This window comes from Falco rusticolus, chromosome 3, assembly GCF_015220075.1.
Source record: "Falco rusticolus isolate bFalRus1 chromosome 3, bFalRus1.pri, whole genome shotgun sequence".
Classification (NCBI taxonomy): domain Eukaryota; kingdom Metazoa; phylum Chordata; class Aves; order Falconiformes; family Falconidae; genus Falco; species Falco rusticolus.
This window is the reverse complement of record NC_051189.1, coordinates 12,265,151-12,289,487: the sequence shown is the minus strand read 5'-3', so window position 1 is coordinate 12,289,487 and position 24,337 is coordinate 12,265,151. Positions and strand designations below refer to the sequence as shown.

Here is a 24,337-nt window from a genome sequence, read left to right as displayed (position 1 = left end):
TCTCAGCGGCTTGTCACAGGACATGCCTTCCAGCCCTTGCACCAGCTGTGTTTCCTTCCTCTGGATACTTTCAAGGATATTCACATCCTTCTGAAATTGTGGGGCCCAGATCTGCACATAGTACTCGAACTGAGGTTGCACCAACGCTAAATCTGGTCCAGTGCTAGTCAGCAGTTGGACTGGACAATTGTTGTAGGTTCCTTCCAATTGGAACTCTTCTTCCTTCTTTTTCTTCTTCTTCCTCCTCCTTCTTTCTTCCTACTTCCTTATCAATCCAAATCAATCCTCTCTTTTGACCACTGGTTCTACTGTGTTTGATGCACGCCAGGGTGCAGTTTGCCCTCTTGGCTCTCAGGGGACACTGCTGACTTCTATTGAGCCTACAGCCCACCAGTACCTGCGGGGAAATGGCCTCACCCCCAGATCCTTTTCCACATGGCTGCTCTCCAGCCACTTCTCTGCCAATCTGTACTTGTTCCCAGTGTTACTGCACCCTAGGTGCAGGATCCGACATTTGTTCTTGTTAAACTTCATGCCATTGCCCAATGCTCCAGTCTATCTAGATCCCTCTGCAAGGCCTCTTGACCTTGTAAGAGTCAGCAGCTCCTCCCAATTTGGTATCATCATCAGATTTGCTAATGGTACAATCAACTCCTGCATGTAAACCATTGATAAGAATATTGAACACAGTTGGCTCTAGGACTGAGCCCTGAGCGACACCACTGGGACCGGTCACCTGCCAGATGTAGCCGTAGTTACTAAAACCCTTTGAGATATGCCATCCAGCCAGTTCTTCACCCATCGCACCATGTGCCTGCTCATCACAGTTGGACAACTTGTCTAGGAGGATGCTGTGAGGGACAATATCAGAAGCTGTATCAAAATCCAGAAAAACTACATCCACCAGTTTGTCATCATCCATGAAGCAGGTGACCTTCTCATAGAAGGATATCAAATTAGGACATAATCTTGCTGGGGCTTTACAAAAAGGAGATGCAAAGGGCTCGCTCCGTGCCTTGACGCTGGCCACCCTAGCCTCTGTGTGCTCCTGCAGTGTTCTGCTTAATCCTCTGCTTCCACACTGCTTGTTAACGTTTTAGTTAATGCTGCATGGTACAGGGCAGCTTCCCAACCTGTTTCACAGGTGTGCTCGCAAATAGGGATGCTCCTCATCTCTGGGCATGCCAGAAGAGCAAGGTGAGCTAGCAGCCAAGTGGTCTTGGATGAGAGACGGCTTTCCTCATGGAAAGGAGAGAGGTTTGGTCCCATGCCATCCCAGAGCATCACGGCATGTGGGTGATTTTCCTGCTGGTGCAAGCGCCTACTGCTGCAGCGTGGGTTTGCTTTGAGTAGCAGGTGAACAACAACTTTGTTCTGGGAGGTGAGGAGGAGATAATCGTGGGTTTTGCTGAATCTTTACTTCCAGGCCTGGAGCAAATCCCGTGGTAAGGGTGCTTGTGGGATTCTTCTTCATGTTAGAAAGTGTTTGCTTTCAGAATACCTTTTGGCAGATATTTTCGGCTCTTCTTGGAGATGTTTTTAGTTTTGAGTGCATGCTTTTTAAATCTCTGCTAGCATCAGAGCCTGTATCAGGAGTTATGACATACTGGTGGCATCCTTTGCACATTACTAATAGTCCTTAGCCCTTTATTTTTCTTCTAATGGCTGCTTTGAAAAAGCAGTTCAGTTTTATCAGAGGTTTTTGGCCTCTGCTTTCCTTTTTTTTCTTAGTGGACTCATCCTGACTGAGTTAAAAGGGTCCCTTAGGGTGGCCCTACTGCATAGCTTTGCATCCCCGAGGTTTCCTCTGGAGCTGGGGACAATACTGGCATCATATCAAAGGCACAGCTTCTGCTCCCCAATTTGCATTCGTTCCCACTCTCATCTCATTTCCAAGTGCTGGAAGATCAATGTACTTGTCACTCACCACTTCCCTGGCTCGCCTCGAATTGGGGTTTAACAGTGGCAGTGGCAGCAGCTTGGCATTGAGCTGCCAGTGCCCCAGCAGAGGCTCATGCACTGTGAGGTTCATGGTAGCCAGTGATGCAGGGTAGGGACCTGGTAGAACTCAGGTCATGTCATGGCTCAATTACTTCAGTTTTTTTTTTTTCACATTCCTGTGCCCTTATGGGAGGCTTTTTCTATCCCATATCCTTTTCCAAAAGCAGCAATAATCTTGTGAATTTGGGAATCTGCACTCCTGAATTTACCTTTGCTTATTTAACTTCTTTTTTCTCAGCAACAGGTGAACAAGATTTACTCCACCAATACTGCAGTTTCCCTAATCCACCCTGAGCAGCAGCATTTTCCTCTTGCTGCATGGACTTGCACGCTTGCTTGTTAGGGCTTGGTTGGCTGGCGATGCTGGCCCATCCCTGGAGAGCTGCCGTAACGGCACAGTCACGCAGACATAAATGGCTCAGGGTGCAGTGTTCCCCACTTTTGCATGCCAGCCCTGTGTGATTGTAGGACTGAGACTGTTGGGTCTGGTTTGATTGAGAAGCAGGCAGAGTTAGCTAATATCTGCTTCCTGTCTGCTCATTTTTTGGCAGAAGTGGAGGATTCTGATTTAATGAGAGCTTTTAAGGATGAAGGATTTGGAGTGAGTAACAGCAGGTCAGTGTTCCCCCTCCCCATTTTTCTTTCCAAGGGGGTAAATACCTGTTTTTACAAAAAGGTTTTACTTTTTTTGTTGAAACTTCCTTGCAAGTGATCTTAATTCTCCACCTTGTATTGAGGTTGGAAAAAACCCATAACTTTTAAATGTTAAAACGTCATTCATTTTGAGGAGACACAGAATACAAATAAGAGGCTATTTGGAATGGTTGAGGAATATAAAGCTTTAAGGTGCTTATATGTTTTAAGGATGCTAGAAAGCAAGTCAGGCTTTGTGTTATTTCCAACTTTCCTGCAGACATCCCAGGAGCCAGCCCTATTTTTGCCCTCTGTTTCAGCTTCCCCAGGGGTTCGATTCCTCGTACCTCTCACAGCAAAATTTAAGGATCCTCCTAACCATGTTGCATTCAACCCCTTCCCTAAAGGATGTGTGCACTGGTGGGTCCTGGATCCCATCTGCTTGAAACACTCTGGTAAGAGGGTTTTGGCAGCAATTTGCCAATCTCAAGGTCAGCATTTGAGTTTGCACCAGGATCTTTTCTGCCGGCACAGTAGGTGTGAGCAATGCCCAGGGGAAATGCACGGCTCCAAATAAAGCACCAACCTCAGCAGCGCATGGCCCGTTGCAATGGGCGCAGGCTGCGAGTCCTGGCTGATAAATGATGCTCATATCCCATTCAAATATGATGCAAGCAGTTTTTTTGTAGTTTGTCTTCCATTGCGGTAGTAAAGTTTTTAATTAGGAAAGCTAATGAGATCGATTAGTCATTAGAACTGACCTCTGGATCTCTGCGAGGAGTGTGCGTGTGTGTGCTGGGCTGATAACAGGGGACGCTGGGGTATTGTTTGTAATAAAAGCGTAAAGTGTTTGATTTGAGTGAAATGTGCCACGGGGAATACATCATGCGGAGAAAAAAAAATTACAACCCTGGGAGCCTGTAATGAAGGGAATTAAACCAACATCCTGTCTAAATAACATGATTATCTACACAAAACCCCTCAGCTAGCAAGTAATAATAGAAAACTGAGCTCTTCGGAGAGTCTCTTTGAGGAGGTGGTTAATGCTGGAGCCGTGCACGCAGGCACTTTCAGAAGAGCAGCTTCGGCATGAATACACCATCCAATTACTGCCGGGGAATAGAGTTTACCAGGTGCCAGCCCATTTGTACAAGGAGGAGGGGGGACGCCTGCAAACCATGACCATTTGGGGACCTCTATTTCTTGTATGAGCTTGAGGCAGGGGATGATGTCAGGCAGGAGTTTTGATGAGGTTCTGGGTTGATTAGTGGAAGCTAGAGCTTGTGGGGGGGAGGATGGATGGAGGGAAAAGTTAATAATGTATTCAACAAATTCCCAGCTTAATAATTTTGTAAGGTTGGAGCAGCAGAGGGAAAGGGTCAACTTGCGCTGTTGCTGTCTGGGGAGGATGCGTGGTTGTGGCTCTCATCCCTTCCCCAGTGCAAAAGAGCTGCTTTGGGTATATGGTTGATGCTATTTCCATGAGAAGCTGGGTATGTCCATGCCTCCTGGGTGACAAAAGGGTCTCACAGTCGCCAGCCCTCACCGTAGCTGGGATTTCATCGTGTGTGTGCAGCGTTGGACCATGCAGGGGTTTGCATGTCTGTGCTGTTGTTGTTCCCACTTCGCAATCCTAAATACAGTTCTCTGAAGCAAAATGCTCCAATTTTGCCGATGCTTGTGAGCAATTATAATTGTAATTAGAGCTTAAACTTTGCAAAGGGCTTTAAACCCCCCCTGTGATGGTGCAGTCACTTCCCTGAGGAATTTGGTCTGATACAAAAAGTCCCAGGACAGGGAAATGCGATGAAAACCCGTTTTCAGTCTTCTTCCCTCTCTCTCTTCTTGCCTCACCTCTAAATCAATAAGTGTCTGCAATTGCTCTGGTCATCAAATCATCAAAGGTTTGGATTGGAAGGGACCTTTAAAAGTCATCTAGTCCAGCTCCCCTGTTACGGGCTTCCACTGGATCGGGTCACTCAAAGCTTCCACATCTTCCGCTAGATCAGGTCCCTCAAAGCCCTGTGCAATGTGGCCTTGAGCACTGCCAGGGATGGGACACCCCACAGCTGCTCTGGGCAGCCTGGGCCAGTGTCTCACCTGTCTCAGTGTAAAATATGTTCTTTTTTATGTCCAATCTAAATCTACCCTCTTTCAGTTTAAAACTGATGCCCCTTGTCCTGTCACTACAGGATCTACTAAGAAGTCTATTTTTGTCTTTCTTATCAACACCTGTAGGCACTGAGTGGCCGCAGCCGGGTCTCCCCGCAGCCTCCTCTGCTCCAGGCTGAGCCCCGCCAGCTCTCCCAGCCTTTCTCCGCAGCAGAGGGCTTCCAGCCCTCGGACCAGCTCCGTGTCCCTCCCCGGCCCCGCTCCAGCAGGTCCCTGCCTGGCTGTGCTGGGGACCCCCGAGCTGGGCGCAGTGCTCCGGGGGGTCTCCCCAGAGCGGAGCAGAGGGGCAGAATCCCCTCCCTCACCCTGCTGGCCACGCTGCTTGGGGTGCAGCCCAGGAAACAGCTTTCTGGGCTGCAAGCACACATTGCCGGCTCGTGTACAGTTTTTCATCCACCAGTACCCCCAAGTCCTTCTCCCCAGGGCTGCTCCTGGGGATTGCCCCGACCCAGGCACAGGACCTTGCACTTGGCCTCATTGAACTTCATGAGGTTGACATGGGCCCACGAAACATCTGGGTTTATTTTGATTTCTTTTATTTTAATTGTTACTCCAAATCAACAGAAGCTCTGTAGGTTTGCTGGCATAAACTTCCTGGGTTTTTTAGTTTGTTCAACATTGACTGGTTGACTTAATGCACCCTTACTAGGAGTGTACTTTGTAGCACTGCTGGTTTTACGGATGATCACTGGTTGAGATGACATCATCAAAAGTCTGCTGCTTACTGCAGTGCCGCAGAAACTAATTTGCATGCTGGCATTATTTTGATGCATAAATTCAGCAGAGGTCCCGTATAGGAGTTGGAGGGATGTAGAAGAGTCTCTCTCAAAATAACACTTTGGTGTGAGGATGTGGCTTCAAGCATGATGCTAACAGGGGTTGAAGGTCCCATATGCTGCAGTGTGGGCAAGAGCAATGCCAAGTTAGAGCTGGCTGGGCTATTTGTACCAAACACCTTCCAAATTTTATTGCAGCCATATAAAAGAGATTATTTGCGTTGTGTCGTGAGCGTGCTCAGGGCTTTATAGGTGGCGCTGAAAGCTGTGAATCCCTCCATAAGCTCCTTGCTCCGTGATCATTTATCTTACAGTATAGTATCGAGGAGCATTGCAATTGTCATCTTTATTATGAAAATTTCCAGTGATTTATCTCTCATGGCAGAGCCTGCTTTTCTCCTTCCACCCCCACCAGAAATTGTAACTCTCTGGCTGAGTTTGGGAGTGGAAATTCGTGCTGTCTAATCCTGAACCCAACACGAGATGCCAGCTTGCTTGGGAATGCACAAGAAGGAGAATATTCTCCGTATTAAACTGTAAAGTCATGGATGCCGTTACCTCTCTGCAGGGAGATGGAGAAGCTGCTCGCTGTGCTCAAGGGAATGCGATCAGCTCTAAAATGCATTTCCCTATTTTTTTTGTTTTGACACAGATCCAGCATCCTGAGATTACCAGTTTACTTGGGAAGCAACCTTATTCTCCCTTCTCTTGCAGAGACAAACATGGAGACGGTACAACATTTTCAAGGGAAATAATGATTCTGCTTTTCCCCTCTCAACCTTTCAATAATTTTAATTAGAGTATCTCCAAGAAAAACAGTCGGCCCTTTAAATCAGTTATAAAACCAGACGACTTAGTCTCAGCATGTAGTGTCAGCTTTAATTATCTGGGCAGTTATAGCTGTATGTTATAAAAGTTGGGCAATTAGATGCATTCCTTAAAGCCGTGAAAAAAATTGCTAGCTATCAAGTGGAGGAAAACCAGAGTCAAACATATAACTGTTAATTGCATGAAACATTCTGCAGAACAAACCAGAGTGTAGATCATCCTGCAAAATATGATGAAAATGGCAATGATTAAATGTGTAATCTGTTTCCATGTAGATATTGGGGATCAAGGTATTGTTGGTGAATACATAATTCACCTGATGGAGTTTTGTTCGGGGCTGGTAGAAACCAAATGCCCCCAAGCCCATCAGAGCCTTTCTGTTACCATCATCCGTGGTGGTCCCATGCCTAAAGTGCCCCACGGGTCTTTTTGTAGGTGCTAAAGAACTGGGTGTATGACCTACATTGATGAGGTCCTTCCTGTCCCATGCACCCCCAAATTTCAAACCCTTTTTTCCATTTGCTTTCTCATAGGAGCTAATTTGCACTTCTTAAGGAGCCCCCCTGCTAACAAGGTGATAAAGACACGCTACAGGATAGTGAAGAAGAATGTGGTGTCACCAGCCTTATCAACCTTTGGCAGCACTGCTCCCAACTGGAAGACGAGGCGCCCTGTGACATCCAGGTAATTCTTCCATTCCTTGCATGCAGCTGGTTGGGATGCAGGAGCTGAGGGAGTTCCCACGCTGGCTCTGCGTTACAACTATTGCATGTTCGTTGCTTAATTTCTCTATTTGTTTAGCTGCTTCTACACAGGGTTTATTGACTTAAAGTGTAAAATTGTATTACTAATCACGTTAGACTGAGTTGGCGGCCAACAGCTTACTGAAGTCTGTGGCTTTGTATTTATTCCCTGTTTTAATTAATTGTTTCCATGAAGCCGTTAAATAACCTGTAAGGAAGATGCAAAAAACACACAGAGCTTTTTACATCAGACCTAAGTGAAGTTGCTGCTTCTTTTGGAGATAGATGTGGCCTGTTAAATAAGGATGGACAAACCTGCTAATGAAGCCAGACCTTCCCTCTGCTTTATAATATTAATGTGTACGTTGGTGCTACAGAGGAGCTTATTGAAAGCATGTTGGAGGCAGGTGCTCCAAACCTACACCAGGAGGTAGGTGCAGGCACAAACTTGCTTCTTCCCAGGTTATCTGGGTGTGTGGAGCATCAGCCCATCCCTGTAGCAAATAATTTGGCGTGCCAGCACCCATGTGAAGAAAGGTGTCACTGAAGGATGGTGCCCTACCCTTGAGCCTGAGTTTTCCTAAATCAGTTATGCTGACATTCATATTTCAGCTACAAGCAAAGTGCAGCCTTGTTAGCTGCTGGAGATGTTACCAGAGAACATCTCAGAGGCCAAGACAAAGCCTGAAACTTGTGTGTAAGCAGAAAAGTCCTTATGGTAATTGATGCTCTAAAAAAGGCACTATTAGAACTGATGGTTTTGGTTATAACCCAGATTCTGGCTATTCTTAGGTTGAGAATGACTTCTCCTCCCCCTGAAATGCTGGTTTGCCACTATCACAGGCAGTATTTTGGGCAAAGAGAGCCAGCTCTTCTCTGCTATGGGCTTGTTTTATTATTCATTCCAGTGTAATGAACCTGAGGAGCTGAGGGATGCTGCGGGCTGTCCCCCACCATTGACCCCTCTGGCAGAGCAGTGACATGGGGCAGCATCAATGCCCTTCTGTGGGTGGTTTCTTCCAAAAGTTATTTCCCCCAGCAATGCCCCAAGGGTTGGTGGCCTTTATGGTGGGTGCTGTGGAGAGACAGCTGTGGAGATGGTGTTGATTGGTTTTAAGGCTTCACTTTGTGTGATTTTTCCCTATAAGAAGTGAATTTGGCTTTGAGTTTCACAAATACTGGTATCTGAAGGGAGGGTTGGTTTTGGAAGACTTCAGGGTGATGGGCCAGAGTACCAGGTAAACAGGGAGATTTTAGAAAAATCTGTTTACTTTCAAACTATTCTTTAAAATATAAAATTAGGTCTGTTATTTTGTCTTGGTTTTTTCAAGCTTTTGGTTGAGAAACTCCTCATCTTGTGTAGTATGCTGGCCTTAGTTTCAAAGTCCATGTATGGAAACTGTGGGATCCTTTTGGGCTAATGGCTGATTTCCACCCAGGTTTTTCACAGTCAATCTTACCTGCGCTGCCTCCTTTTTCTACACATGCTGCTTTTGCCTTTGATGTTTTCCCATGTGTTCATGCCCTTTTATCAAGTCCTGAGATCCACATGCCTCCCATTTACCCCAAAGGTGGCTGGTTTGCCTCCTCCAGTTACTGCTCTACTTGTAGGTGCCACCTCCATTTGTATGTTCTTGGGGCCAGCTTCTGGCATTTCCCTTTCCACAAACAAACCATACATTCTTTTTCTTGCTCCCTCATCCTATGCTTTTGCTGAATCAAGGCAGCATCTTACCTGCTGGTGAGAGTTATTGCTTGCTCACTGCTCTCAGGCTGCAATAGAAAGCCAGACCATCAAATAAGTAATTGTTGTGATTCTTCTTTGGCCCCAAAAGCAGCTTCTTTAAAATATTACTATTAATTTCTCAAAGTTCTCTTTTGCATTGTGAATGTACAAGTATGTTATGATAAAATCTTAAATTGTATTGCTTCGTAGAGGTTCATAATTTGCTGCTGGTAATTACAGCACCAGGTATTTTGTGTGCAGGTGATGATTTGTTTCTTGTGGCTTTAAATCTCTTGTTTCCTCCTGTAGTGTTGGTGTAATGCTGACTCTGGTTCTGGTCACTCCTGTAGCTGCAGTTGCTGATGTGCAACTCAGATTGCCCCTAATGAATGCATTTACACCCACAATGACATGCTTCTTGCCCTTTCCTGTTCGCAGCTCAGTTTGCTGCTGTTTTGGTCCTGAACCAGCCATTTTGAGCAAATCTCCCTCCTTTTATTTAGGTGGAAACAGCTGCTGCTTTCTGTTCTTGTTATAGGCAGTCCTGTTCAAATGACCCTTCTCTCTCTGTCACTGCCCTCGCTGCAAGTCCTGCCCATTTATCGGAGAGAAGACTGATTTTTGTTTCTAGTTTTTGTGATGGTGAAATGTTCTGCAACGAATCTGTTCGTTGTAGTAGTAGTAAAGCAAAACTACTGCTTTAGTGTCCCTCCAACATTAATGTGCCTCATCTGGGACCTTGAAAGAGAAAATGTGAGCCAGGCAAGGCTCGCCCTGCTCTGTAATTATCCCAGTTTTATTCCTGGGAGGGGAATTTGTATCTTGTACCTACTGTCTGTTGGTGGATTTGGTTCTGTAATGGCTTTCCCAGTGAGTGAAACGTGATGACGTTTTTGCTACTTGATGCTCTTTATAGCGAAAATCATCATGTCGTACTGTGACATGATATTGCCCAAAACTATTATCCCATTGATGTGCGAGCCTGATTTGTGAAAATCTTTCAGGCATTGGTTGTAAGGGAGGGAGAGATGGGCTTCTCATAGCCATATCAAATTTAATCTGGTGCCCCTTGATGATGTGCAGATGCACGTGTACAATGCCATAATAGATGACTAATGTGGTTGTGTAGAAAGGTGGTAGATGTCCCATCCCTGGAAACATTCAAGGCCAGGTACGACGGGGCTCTGAGCAACCTGATCTACATTAAGATGTCAGGGATGGACTAGATGACCTTTAAAGGTCCCTTCAAACCCAAACCATTCTGTGTTTCTATGGAGGTCAGCCTTAGCTAACAGAAAACAGCTTGTGCTCTGACTATTTGGCTCAGGTTCTTCCCTCACAGCTTGTTACTCCAGATCCAGGGCTGGAGCATCTCTCTTGTGAAGACAGGCTGAGAGGGTTGGGGTTGTTCAGCCTGGAGAAGAGAAGGCTCCAGGGAGACCTTATAGCAGCCTGCCAGTACCTAAAGGGGGCTACAAGAAAACTGGAGAGGGGCTTTTTACAAGGGCATGTGGTGATAGGACAAGGGGGAATGGTTTAAGCTGAAAGAGATTCGGTTTAGATTAGGTATTAGGAAGAAATTCTTTACAATGAGGGTAGTGAGACACTGAAGCACGTTGCTCAGAGAAGTTGTAGATGCCCCATCCCTGGAAGTGTTCAAGGCCAGGCTGGATGGGGCTTTGAGCAACCTGGTCTGGTGGAAGGTGTCCCTGCCCACGTCAGGGGGTTGGAACTAGATGGTCTCTAATGTCCCTTCCAACCCAAACCATTCTATGGTTCTATGATTTGGATGGCTGATGGATGGAGGGTCCACGGTGAGAACTGAGGAGGGCAGGAGCTTCAGGCAGGGGATTCAGGCAGGGTGAGAGCAGGAGTCTCCAGCTGCGGGGTGGTGGGTCTTTCTCAGCCGAGCACTGATTCTGCAGAGGAGCAACCTGTTTGTGCTGCCATGATTGGCTGAGAGCTCCCACTTGTAGAATAATTTTATCTGTATTAATCTCTGATTTCATTAAATTATGTAGTTTAGATCTTACAGCTGTTTCAGACAAATCTTGACAAAATGCCATCAGCAATTTAAAACAATTGTATTTTAAAGAAGCAATAAATCTCTTACTCACTCTCCCCGTTACCTTCTTTGTGTGTGATCAGTCATTTGGACTGTCTGGAGGAAGCATGTGGCAAATGCTTCTCCTCTAGTTTTTATAAGTGTTTTTGTTCCATCGTTCATAGCATCCTGTTGGACCTCTAGCAAGCAACAAGCTGGGAGCTGCTTTCTGGTGCTTTGCTTTTGCCAAGAAATGGGCAGCTTTGGTGGCAGTGGAGCACACTGTGCATGCCTGGAGCACTGGTTTAGTCACCTCCTCATATTTATCTTTTGGTGTTCATCATGCTGAATGGTCAATTATTTTTTTTTATTTTATTTTTGTTTCCTTTTATTTTTTTAAATTTATTTTTATTACCCTTTTCACCTTAAGCCAGAAGTGTGATGTTAAAAGGCTGGTGGTGCTACAGTCAAATGCTGCTCCCAAATTGGTTTCTAGCTGATGCTAAGGAGAAATTCCTACTATGAAATCAGGTTTTGAGGAGTCCAAAAGTGATGTTCAAGTGTTTTACACAGTTACTGATTTTTTCAGATTTAATGTGCTGCCATAATAAACTTCCAACAGGACTTGTGTTCTTCTCTGTCTTGTGAACTTGCTGTCGTTAAAGATGTTTATGAGATTCCCCCTTCTCTTTTTGAGTATCTGTGCTGTAGTTTGCAGCAAAAACCCTTGCTGGGGTATCCGGGACATTGCCCTTGTTGCTGAGAAACTCCCCCAAATCCGCAGACTAAGATGAAGAGGGTTGTGCCTTTGGGAAATGAGTGACGGGGAGAGTCGCTGCACATCTGGACGTACCCGGTGCTAATCCCTCCATGATGAGTTGCGTTCTCCCCTTATTGCTAGGTTGCATTAAACTTCGCCCTGCTGCTGACTTTTCTTAGAGGCAATAGATGGGAGTATATTTTAAATTAATTTTACTACACTTTTTGTAATATTTTTGTTTTAAACAGATTTATAAGCAACTTGGGGGCTATTTCTCCAAATTTATGAAGATAATTTTCACTCTCTTGATAAGGTTAAATTTACACCTGCTATTTCCATATTAATTCACATTGCTAAGTGGATCTAATTTTCTTCCGTTCTTCTATCTAGCAAGTGTGGCCTTTCCTAATGCAATTTCCCCCTCACTAAATCACTGTGATCAGGAGTCATGATCGAGTTAAATTAACTTAAATTAATTTACTTAATAAGAGCTCCAGATCATTGTGAATGAGGTTAAGATTTATTGATTCTCCTTTTCACTCCTCCCCCTTATCTCTCTCTGCTTTGCAGGAGTGCAGCTCAGAAAAGCTGTGATTTGCTTGTCTTAAATTTCATTTGCTCCTATTGACATTGCGGTTGGTCATTGCTTAGAAATCGTGGGGGGATGCCCTCTCCTCCTGCAGCCTCTCGCCACCAGGAGAGGGCTGAGTGAGTTGCTTTGGAGGAGTTGAGATGGATGAAGTGACATGTTGAGCGACAGCAGCGATGCTGCTCCTGCTTTCAGCCTCTTTCTGTGGTTCATGTGGTGTCAGCAGATGCAGCCACCAGTAAACCAGGATGTCCAGTTTTCACAGACCTTGCCCAGAGTCAGCCGAAGCCTTCTGGTGTTGGGTGTGCTGTAAGATTGTGGAAACTGCTAGAAAGCTAAGTAGGGCATCCGCTGGTGTGGCTAGGATCCTCCACCCCAACACACCTTGGCTGGAAGGAGCAGATGAGGATAACAACAGGAGGATGCTCCTGGCCACTGCAGATACCCTCTGCTTGCAAATCCACATCCTCCACCAAAGGGACAGTTTTCTTGCAAGCAGAGCAGGATAAATGGGGCAAACCCAAATGTCATTGAGCATCCATTCCAAGACAGCAGTGGAAAATATCCATGTCCCTGTACAGGGGATGACGTGCCTGTGATGGGCTCAGCCAGGAAGCACAGAGCCAAGAGCATTGGCTTGAAGAAGGAGGATGCACCAACGTCTGCAGAAGACACCAGCTCACCCTCTCATGGAGAGACAGAGCCATTTTAAGACACATTTTTGGAAGCAGAGACACCTGTGCGTAATCGCTGATGTTGTGTTTATAGACCCCCGATGAGTGAGTTGAACACTGACCCACTTTGAAGAGTTTTTGTCTAAAATACTGATGCATGTGTTTAAAAGAAAAGTAATCTGTCTACAAATAATAGTCTGGCACTGATGGAGAAGCTCAGATATTTCCTTCAGAAAACTTAGCAGCACCTCTTGAGGGACAGTTCTACCCCTCCAGCACTATAAATAAGTAAAGAACAAGATAATACAACATTTGTCAGAGAAATGCCTGTTCAGTAGAAAACACTTGTCAGCAGAGGATACACTTGTGTGGCTTAGTTTTGTTTTCTTCTTTTCTTTCTGTTCCTTGGCCTGAAGCAGATTGAATGGACTAAGATGGAAGTGAGAGCTTTCTGGGCTTGATTTGGGTCCTCGCCACCCATTCTCCTGCAAAGCCTTTAGGCTTTTGCGCTGAAAGGTAAAGTGGGTGATGCAGGTTGTGAAACGGGCTGGTGCTCAGCCACAGTGCTGGGTGCAAGTGCCACTTCACCAGGGCAAAGGGACATATGGTTGAGGGCCCAAGAGGAGGAGAAACCACTGTCTTTGCCAGTCACTGTCTCTTCAGGAGGTTGAGATACTGTGTGCCAGGTGGCGTGGACACACCGACCCCCCTGTCTCATCTCTTCCTTTTCTTCACAGTGGGCGAGTTGTTGGTTTCTGATTCTTTTTGCTCTCTTACCAATAGTTTTCAGAGATCCATTTCCAGCCAGTCAACCCAACTCATCAACCAGTTCACAGAATCATAAAATGGTTTGGGTTGGAAGGGAGTCCAACCCCTGTGCCATGGGCAGGGACATCATTCACTAGATCAGGTTGTTCAAAGCCCCATCCAGCCTGGCCTTGAACAATTCCAATGATGGGGCCATCTGTTGCTGGCTCTCTAGCTTCTGCAGACCAGCAAAGATACCTGCTGAGGGTGTGTGGAGGCCACCAATTTCCAGGGCTGTCCTGATGCTTGGTCTCCTCTCTTGTGCAACATCATCATCATCTTTTCCCCCAAATCCCACGCTGAGGTGCTGAGTTAATTTCATGCAGCCCCTGCCATCCCCTCCCCGAGAAGCCCTTCAGACTTCCCTTGCTCTGTGGTCCCATTCTGCTGTCATGTCTTGAGTCCTGTTACATGTTTCCTGGCAGAGGTGAAATAGTAGTTTCACCTCCTTGAGACAATGATATCGTGTGATCAGGAATGGTGCTCAGCTTCTCCCTCTGCGGTGGAGTGTTTTCCATGTCTGACTGGGGCAAGTGGAGCCACAGTGCCGGTCTTGGTTTGCTGTCAGCATGTAAGTTAACTCTTTCTGCCTAAACCCTTGGGGAAGGGACACACAGCTGAAGTAAAGCCTTGAGTTGCAGGACAGAAGCACGTGCACTGCAGTGGGTCCGTGCCTGCACGGCTTTCCCAGATCAATTGCTATGTCTAATTCCTGCAGAACGCAGAACTCTACGGTTGCCTTGCCATGAATACTTGCTGCATGGCACGAATGTGAAAACTCAGTATATCCTCTCTTTTTCTGTGGGGGAGACCATGTCCTTGTGACTTTCTGGGGAAGCTGTCTCCTCCTCTCTGCGTGCCTCCCATTGCATTGCAGATCAAGGTGATGCAAAGTGGCCGAGCCACCATGGCACAGCACTTTGAACCCAAGTTTTACAGTCTGCACAGAGTCGTTTACCATAATCCAGGCTGATGGGCAGTAACATGTTAAGCCGCAGTAATTCAATTGCTTCTGAGCTTTTTGGTTGCACTCTTAAGGTTCCCCAGGAAGTCTGTCCATTCTGGCAATGGGATGGATTTTTCCAGGTTTTGTGACATCTTTGGAAACTGTTGAGAAGTGTTTGAGATTCGTTGGTGTGTGTTGCTTGTCCTACAACCCAACATTGAGTAGCTTTGCCCATGCTGGCAATTAAAGAGCCAGAGTGGTGGCCCCTTGGGGGAGTTGATTCAGGTCTGGTTTGGCATGGTTTAGTCCTCATCTCACCAGCCATTGTTAGGGGAAATCCCTTCTCTGCTTCATTTGCTTTGCTGGCGTGGAGTTATGATCACCACTATGGCTTGGAGCTTTCTGGGGAATTCTTTTTAGCACTTGTGGAAGATACTGCTGTACAGGGTGAAGCACTATGGGACATATTTCAGAAGGCTCCAATGATGAAGAATGTCCTTCTGCTTAAAACCCCCAACTTTTGGGAGAAAATGAAGATGCCTTTTTAAAATTAGCTGTTGGCCAAGAACTGGAGAGAGCAGGGGAAAGGGCAGCCCCAGTCATTGTGTCTGCTGTGCTTTGGAGGCCGTTGGGATGATGATCCCATGAATTACCTTTATGCTGACAGCTTCTTCTGAAAAGGGACGTGAGGATGGCAGCAAATGTCCTAATTCCCCTAAACAAGACCCAGCGACCATTAGAAGGACAATGCTGAAGCATCCCATGTGAGAACCACCTTGATAAGCCACCACTGCAAGGTGTTTAGTCTGCAGGATTTTATGGTACAAGACTTTGAGAGCAGCATCTACTTAGAATTATGTTAAATATGTACATTTGTAAGAGACATCTCCCTGGCTGTCATTCTGCACTTTCCTGTTTGAGGTATCTATACCTCTTCTCCAAAACCATCTGGAGTTGGTGCCTGTGGAAACCAGCTTAGTCCATGAACCATTAGTTTGGTCTGGAGAGGACTTTTTTTTTTTTTTTTTTTTTTTTTTTTTTTTAATTTCTGACATAGCTGTGAAAATACAAAATCTGGCAGTGGCACACTATTGCATGGAGACCAAAACGTGCATTGGTTTAGTGACAGGTGGTGGAATTAGTTAGAAGCAGGCTGGCAAAGTAGTTTTCAGTGCCAGCTCTGCCCATGGTGTGCTCTGTGCTTACAGGATCCTTCTCTCTCCATCTTTAACCGCTGTCTCAACAATCTCAATGTGAAGAAGCCAGAGGCAAATAAATAACACCTGATTATTTCTCCATGTTGCTAAGCAGACACTGCTGTCATGTATTTTCTCAACACATCTCCAGGAGAAGACATCAAGCAATTTTGGAGAGCGAAGATGCTGCTCTCCATGCGTCTTCAAGATGATGCAGGGTCTAAAGGTGTTTCTGCAGCTCTTCAAGAGGAAATTACGTTAAATCACGGCATGTTCCTAATCCCAGGGGGTCAGTGGTTGGGGTTGAGAGCTGAGGGTGTGGTTCAGGGCCATTATGCATGATGGATGGAGCAAATCCATATTTCTTCGGTGCTGGGGCATCATCTTGAAAGTTGCAGGGAAGACAGAAAACTGTTAATGTGGGCTTCGACTGTTGATAATTGCTGAGTGCTCAAATGGGGGGAAGCTTTAATCGAAGTTATCATATATTGTGAGTAGACAGGGATGGTGTTTCTTTTAAAGATCTCAGCAAAAGCTGTCTTCTCTCCTCGGTCCGTTTATTTTTTTTGCTGGTTGATACCTTCACTTCAGTGGGGAGAAGGGGTCCAAGAGGTGGGATCCCAACCTCCTGCAGACCAGTTTGGAGCACAAACTGGACTGATGCTGTTGTCGAGAAGCTGCTCTTCAAGCTCAGAGGAGCCTGCGAAGACCAGACTGCAATCTCCAATTTTTTGGGGGGTTTATGAGTTATTTATCTTGTTCAGATGATGCTCTGGTGGGGTTGTGCTTCCTCTGCTCCTGGTGCCAAATGCTACTGGATCTCCGAGCACGCAGGTGAAGGATCATGAGCATCATAACCCTACGGGCAGAGGTTGGGGTACCAGGAGTTAATTTTATTTTATCAAGATGATAAAATACCCCTCTGCCTCCCCGGCTTTTGATGCATTAATCTGAAAAAGGAGTCGAAATGTGACTAATGTCCTTAAAGTTCCTGTCAATTTTTTTCTTCCCAAATTCATTTGACATGAAAGTGAGAAGTAAACAGAAAGCCTGTGTTTAAGCAGATAACTTGGAAAGCCTTTTCCATCACATTTAAAAACGGCCGTGTCATGGATTCTGCGAATTGGCGGGTTCTATTTTGTTTTATTTTATTTTGTCTGTGTGGTAAATTTTCTTTTAATAATCTCGACGTGGTTTTACGAGGTTTAGGGCTAAGATTTTTTTTGAAGGGATGTTAAACCATTCTCCAAAATGACATCTCATTAAAGTGAAATTCATCTGCTGGGATTGGAGACATTATAGGCAGGAGGAAACTGTGGCTCCCATTTGAAAATACATTTTTTTTTTCTTTCTATAGGAAGTACTTTTAATCTTTTTAATGAGGATGGTATGAGATACACAACCCTGTATTGTTTCTGAGAAGCCCTGACATCTGGCCTAGCATAATCCAGTTTCTGTTAGGAACTAGTTTAGAGGCTTTAAAAAACAATGTCGCTTCTTTTGGGCAAAGCTCGGGATTAATCTTTCATATGCTCAGCACTCCCCCCTTGCAGAAAGACAGACACTTTACAACAGTCAGTCTTCTTTCTTTTTTTCCCCTTTGTGTTCTTTTTTCTATATCTTCTTTCCCCCTCTTTCGCCTTCTTTCCTCCTCTTTCCCCTCTCTTTCCCCTTTCTCTAGTCTTTCTTCTTTCCTTTTTTCCTTTCCCCCCTTTTTCTCCTCATTTTTTTTTTTTCCTCCTAGTGCATTCCCCCCAGACAGAGCTGATGGCTGGGTGCTTTCCCAGCTAACTGGCCAAGCAGCACATCCCAGCTGGGCAGCTTTGCAGGGGGAGACGGGGGCTGCACCAGCCTGCTTCCTGCCTGGGCTGTCCCCTCCATCCTCCCAGTCCCCCCAGTTCTGTCCTGTGTGGGGGCAACCTTGTGCCATGAAGTTGTATTTTGTGCTGCTTTTGCGTGAATTCAAGGCTGCTGGCTTTGGAGGGAGCGCTCCGGATTCCTCCTCAAAGGGTTGGCCACAGTAATCGAGCTCTACTTTGGAGGAACTAATGAAAACAAAATAAAAACGGGACTCAGAGGTTAACTACCAGCTTTAAATGCATATGAACATACTTAAGAATAATGGGATTTTCTTTTTTTAATTTTGGTTAATGGAGTAGTCGAGTTTTGAATGGATTCTATTAAAAATAAAACCGTCACATTCGAACCTGGGGAGGCAATGATGGGTTATTTACTTGACAGGGTGTTGTGTTGATCTTGGATCAGCCCTTCCGTGGAGCCTGGAGCATCCTTCTTTGGGGAGCCCACCATTTCCCAAACCTGGATCTTTTCTTGCTGGGAGATCTTTCAGCTTCATCACCTGCTTGGAGCTGTGTTGGTTGTGAGCAGATAAAGGAGATGCTTAACTAGTTTGGCTGAAAAAATGGGCAATTTCTGCTTTTTTCCCCTCCCTTTCTGAGTTTGTGAGGTATAGCTGTAGCCTTTGCTTTACATTATTTAAGGGAAGTGCTTTGCATTTCCTGCAGAGGTACGGATAATAAAGTTTTTTTCATGTAGCCATAAGGCACCTTGGGGTGGTCTGGCTTCTTATTTGGCTGTTGAAATGTGGCTTTAGATCTGTAGCCCAGAAAACATCTTGTGCTCTGGATTTAGGAGAGGAAATGCAGAAAGCTGGGTTTTGGTTATAGAGAGATTCTACAGACATGTAAGCGATGAGCATAGTTGAGAATAAAAGCGACATCTCATTTAGCATCATCGGGGCATAGTTTTACTTTTGTAATACTTACCCCCAGCCAAATACAGATGTCTCCCATAAATTAAAGATATGTAAGCAGTGGTTTCCACCACCAGGTTCCGTACCAGCATCCGCTGAGAGCCATCCTCCTGATGAACTCCCAGCCTGGCACTGGCTTTCTGCCATGTGAGATGTTGAACTCTCCTGCATCCTTTTGGCCTGAGGTGCTCATGATGGATGGAAATGAGTGGGAAGCCAACCAGTCCATAGCATGGATAATGTATAAATGGAGGATCTTCCTTCTCTTACCCCGCCTCCCCCAAAGTGTGATGGTATAAAACCACTGTAGAAAAGCATGACACTGTCCCTTGTAGTAGGCATCAGTTGCATCCTCAGCATTATTTTCATCTGGGTCAGGGCAACATTTTGAAGTTGGTCTCCTGAGTGGAACGTCTCCAGTTGCTGGGCTTCAGGTGGCTTCACAGACCAGTCTTGGAGGCTCAGACTCAACCCCTTGTAGATAAAACCAGTCCTGAGGATGTTCTCTAACTGCTGGTGGGCACTGGATCATCAAAGCCAGGCAGGAGCAAAGCAAAGGACATGTTTTGCTGAAATGAAAGTAATTTGTAGTGTGGAGCACCAGGTTGCCTCTACAGATCTACTCTGAAGGGTCCAAACTACTTACTAGAAGAGACATGGCTGGTGTGGGTCAGCAGTGTGGGCACCAGCCTGGGGCAAGATTTTGGATCTGTGATGGGGTTTGCAAATGCCTGTTTGATGCAACCTCTTTCTGTTTCCAGCCTGCCACCTTTCCTCTATCTCCCTGTGAGAATGAATCCTTCATGCTGTGTCCTGCTGCAGGGCAGAGAGGAGGCTCCCTGGACCAAGTGGTTTCACCTGTCAGTGTTTGTTCAAATGCCAATTCATAGAATCATAGAACGGTTTGAGTTGGGAGTGACCTTTAAAGATCATCTAGTCCAAACCCCCGGCCATCGGCAGGGACATCTCCCACTAGACCAGGTTGCTCAAAGCCCTGTCCATCCTGGCCTTCAACACTTCCAGGGACAAGGCATCACAGCTTCTCTGGGCAGCCTGCTCCAGTGTCTCACCACCCTCCCAGTAAAGAATTTCTTCCTAATATCTAATTTAAATCTGTTCTGTTTCAGTTTAAAGCCACTTCCCCTTGTCCTATCATTACAGACCCTTGTAAAAAGCCCCTCTCCAGCTTTCACATAGCCCCCTCTAGGTACTGGAAGGCTGCTATAATTCCTAGTGAGCTGAGCAGACTTGCAAGCCTCACATAGTTCTGCACAAATACGGAGAGCTATATTACACCCATGATGCTCATTTGACCAAAGGCTCCTATAGAAAAGAATAAACTAACACAATAACTAAGCTGAGAGAGAGAGAGAGAGAGAGAGACAGACAGACTGTATATCGGTAAGGCTGCAAGAAGCACTCGTTTTGAGAGCTGCAAGGAAGTGACCGGACGCTTGGGTCTTTTCACACTGGGCCCACCATCTCCAGTTGCATCATGGTGCTGTGGGAGCGTTATCAGCTCCCAGGGCTGGACAAGCCAAGTGGAAAGCTCCCTTAGGGACTAACTAAATCCAGCATGTGGGGCATTGCCTACGTTGTATAACAGTGCAGACATGCTCGCAAGTGGTTGTGTTGCTTCTCAACGAGCTACTGCTCATCATCAGTGTCTTGCTGACTGGCTGCTCCCACCCCATGGCATATTAAGCTAATATGTTTTACTTAGTGTTTATAATAGACAGAGAGCACACGCACAGTCGGTTAGTAGAGGATTTGCTGATGAGTGGTAATTCATTAGCTGGGATTTTTTTTCCCCTCTTTTGTGACCACTTCTCCTTGCTTTCAGAGTACAGCAGCTATCAAAGAAAAGCAGAACATCCTTAGCAAGGAGGTTTATACAGATTAAAAATTGGGAGTTTTCAGCTGCAGATCAGCAGTTTTGAGTCGGGATTGGATCAGCTGGTGCAGGGACTCAGGTGGGAGACATAAAAGTTTGTGCCCAGACAATCAGAGAGGTCATCTCCAGTGTTTGGAAGCCCATCTTCAGGTGCTGAGACACCAGACATGAAATGGTCCTCCCCATGCTATGGTCGGTCTCTCATGTCATCTCTTGGAGCCTCAGCCCAGCAGCTCTTGATGCTTTGGGGTGGCTGTGGTCTTTGCATGGTGAAGGCAGCAATCGCTCCCTTCCTATAGGTTATATCCAAAATACTCTAAATGTGGTGGCATGTACATGACCAGTAGGTCAGGGCTTGCCCTTCCTCTTCATTTACTTGGGAGTCCACAGTCAGGATCTTGAAATGCAGTGTGGAGATGGAAAAAGCACTTTGAACTCAAATCATTAACTCCAACAAAAGCACAGGAAAAGCTTTAGTAGAAGAATGTTAATTATGGATGTTATAATGTGATTTGTGGATTAGTGTGCAAGTTCTAGGATGGATCCTAGGCAATCAGGGCAGATGCCATCTGGAAGAAAGCAGAGGGTTGATACCCTCCTCGTCCACTCTTGGGGACATATCTTCGTCATGCAGGGACGAAATGTGGTGATGCTGGGAATCGAAGCAGGTCTCCAAAGCCTTTTAACCTCTCTCAGTGCTGCTTACTCTCTCTTAGGGCATCTATTTGCTCCTGCCCAGATGCTCCAGGATAAAATATTTCATGGGATCACAAGGTTTCAGGTACTGCTGTTCCTTTTGTACATCCAGATTCCCCAGATGCCAACTGTGGCTTAAAAAAAAAAAATAATACATATTTTAGATGGTAGTATTCACCCTTTCTAACGCAGGCTTCAGCAAAAATGTATATTTTTTATGATAGTATTCACCCTTTCTAACCCAGGCTTCAGCAGCAACTGAGTAGTCTGGCCAGATGAAATCTGCTTGGGGATATGGTTTTCCAAATTGCACATATGCCATATTTAAAACTCTTTTTGAAATGGTTTTGAACCTTTGGAAGTGGTTTTTCTAAGGCTAATAATCCCTCCTAACTGCATCCCATTTTGAGAATATTTTTCTGGCACTGGGTATTTACACAGTCACCGATTTTTCACCTGACAGTGACAGCTGCAGGAGTGAGTGATGTATTTAATTTCTAAATTTCTACCCTACTAAGAGATTAGTAATGGCAGAGCTTCTCTTTTCCCACCCTTTCCCCCAAATATCTTTTGCTACAAAGGGCTGTAACTTCTCCAGCCTTTTAGCAGCTCGATCCAAGAAGTTTTCCTGTGGTGATTCCAGTGTGAAAGTTGATATTTTAAAAAAACAACAAACAAAAACACAAAAAAAAAAGAGGAAGGGGGGAGTGCAGCATGGCTGAATGGCAGCTCCGTGCAGCATAAATGACCCAAATTGCTTCTTATCAGCTCCCAGTGATGGTAAAATTGTGATACCTTCGTTCAAACCTCGCCATGAGCTGGTGCACTGAGCTGAGTCCAACTGCTGCTGGCATCTGGGCTGCTCGCGTTGGGCTGTGCCCGGGCAGGTCTCGGGGCTCAGGGAAAGAGCGAACCAGTTTGTGGGGGCAGAGAGGTCACTTGGCAAGTGCTTGAGCATCGTTTTCAACTGATTAATTCTTTCCAGGCTAAGTAAACATTTAGTCTTCTTTCAGGCTGAAGGATGGATCCATCTGTTTCTTCCTGGCCTGAGAAATAAAACAAACCAACAACAAACCTCTTAAAACGCTGGAAGAAACTCTTGGATTAACGAATGCAGAGGGATGCGTGCGTCTTGGGTGCCGCTCCTGCTCTGAGCGAAACCCTTTGTTGGCAGCAATCAGGCTGCAGAAAGCAAAGAGCAAGCAGGTATCTTGCTTCATTAATCACCTGTCTGTTAAAAGTGTGGCTGTTTGCATGTCCTTAGAGGTGACAACTAAGAGATAAGATGATTTAATAGGATATGAAAGTCAAGTTTGGAGGATGGTGTGGGGCTGGCTCAAGAGCAGGACTGACCCTTCATAAATAAGAACTCCAAGAGCTTCGCTGGGCAGCAGCAGCCATTCTCCAGGAGCTGGGAATGCAATGGGGAGAAGGAATGGAGGAGGGAGATGCTGTGGTACCAATGGCAGCAGGCTTGTTCGTCTCTCTCGGGGTAGGTCAGGTGTGTTTTGCCCTTAGGCTGAGATAGTGAATATTGCCAGTTGAGTTTAAGTGTGTTGTACTCGATATGGAGGCAAATACCTAAATAATGTTATATTCATACCTTACTGTATACCCAAACCCTATGTAATCAGCTTTCTCAATACCTGGGCATTTATTTCCTTCTGCTGCCTTCAAAATAATCAGAATTAGCTCATTTAGTACTGAGTAATACCATTCCTGCCTGGTTATCTTCCCCTGCCAGAGGACTGTGGTTTCCTCATTCTACACCCAAAATCTCTGTCTGATGGAGGTTGCTCTGGGATGAAGCCGCAGTGTTTCCTCCAAACCATGAGTTTTTTTGTTAGGATGTGTGTGGTTTTCATATTGGATGATCTTTACCAAGCACAAGTAACACAAGGACTTGTAAGAAGTGCTTTGGATGTCTCTAACTGCAGTGAGGAACTTCTAAATTAACTTCTTTTACCATGCCTAGCTACTGTAACATAAAGTCGGGGAAGTAATTTGTGGATTTATCCTCTGCCTTTGTTCCTGTCTTGCTTCTAGGTGAAGCAAGAAGTGCTGGTTACAGCTGAAGCTTTGCAAAGCCTCTTGCCTGCTACCAGGCAGGAGCATACTCCCCTTGGCTCTCCCCAGGGCCTGATTCTGGCACCCCTGTGTGCAGCAGAGCTAGGATTCAGTGCAAGGCCGGATTTGCGCCCGCTCTTGGCACAGGTGCCCCTTCGTGGGGGCTTGTGGTGAAGCCGACCATCTGCGCCCGGCAGCTTCCCTGTTCCCCGTCTGTCCGTCCGTGCATCCCCAGGTGCTGACTGGGCACCACAGCATCTGCAGCTTGCACTGCCTGCCGGGCTCGCCTGGAAGGAGGATTTGCAGAAGGATATGGGGAGGTCTGAGAGGTCACAGCTGTTAAAGCTGGGAAAGTGGGAAAAAAAGGGCAGAGGCGTTTCCGAAATTGGCACAAGTGCCGTAGCCACCTGTCTGCAAGCATCAATGCTTTTCCAAGCTGAAATATATTTTGATTGCAAATAATTTCCTTTAATTCTGCCCCCCCCCCCCTAGATTTAATAATTGCTTCTTGAATTATTGGTAGTGAATTCAGATCAGTGCTGCCACAGGTGTTCCTGCCATCCTCTGATGTGGAAAGGAGTGTGTAAACGGAGGCAATGAAGGAGAAATCTCTGGGGAAACCCCAAAGCCATTCCAGCTCAGGATATTTGACATGGAAAAAGGTTTTTTGACTCGGTAAGGAGGAGCAGGGACCTCAGAAGACAGCATCCCTGCTTGCTTTTAATTCCTTTTTAAATGCAAGAATAAAAGGGGCAAAGGGGAAGGTTATTTTTGGCACAGGAAGGAACTTTCTTTGTGGGAGTTATGTTCTTGAGACAGCAGGGACATTTTCCTGTTTCCTCCCGCTAACAAATTCCTGGCCTCTTCTGCATTTAAAATAACCATGTTTCAACCCAAAACAGGGCTCAACACTGCTGTGGTGGGGAACAGGGCATGGAAACCTGCCCTCGGTTGGGTAGGAGAGATGGGAAAATGCTGGGAAGCTCCAAGCATAGAAGTCCAAAGCAGTGAG

The 24,337-nt window shown here is 45.8% G+C and overlaps 1 protein-coding gene across 3 annotated transcripts in view; it reads left to right on the top strand.

The window, feature by feature from the left end:
* The window catches only part of ZC3H3 (zinc finger CCCH-type containing 3), a 186,705-nt gene that overhangs the window by 73,856 nt on the left and 88,512 nt on the right, over positions 1-24,337 (top strand). For all 3 annotated transcript variants that reach the window (XM_037378831.1, XM_037378832.1, XM_037378833.1), the window contains exon 4: positions 6,944-7,094. In XM_037378831.1, coding sequence (XP_037234728.1) covers positions 6,944-7,094 — 151 coding nt within the window. The remainder of the gene's footprint in view (positions 1-6,943; positions 7,095-24,337) is intronic.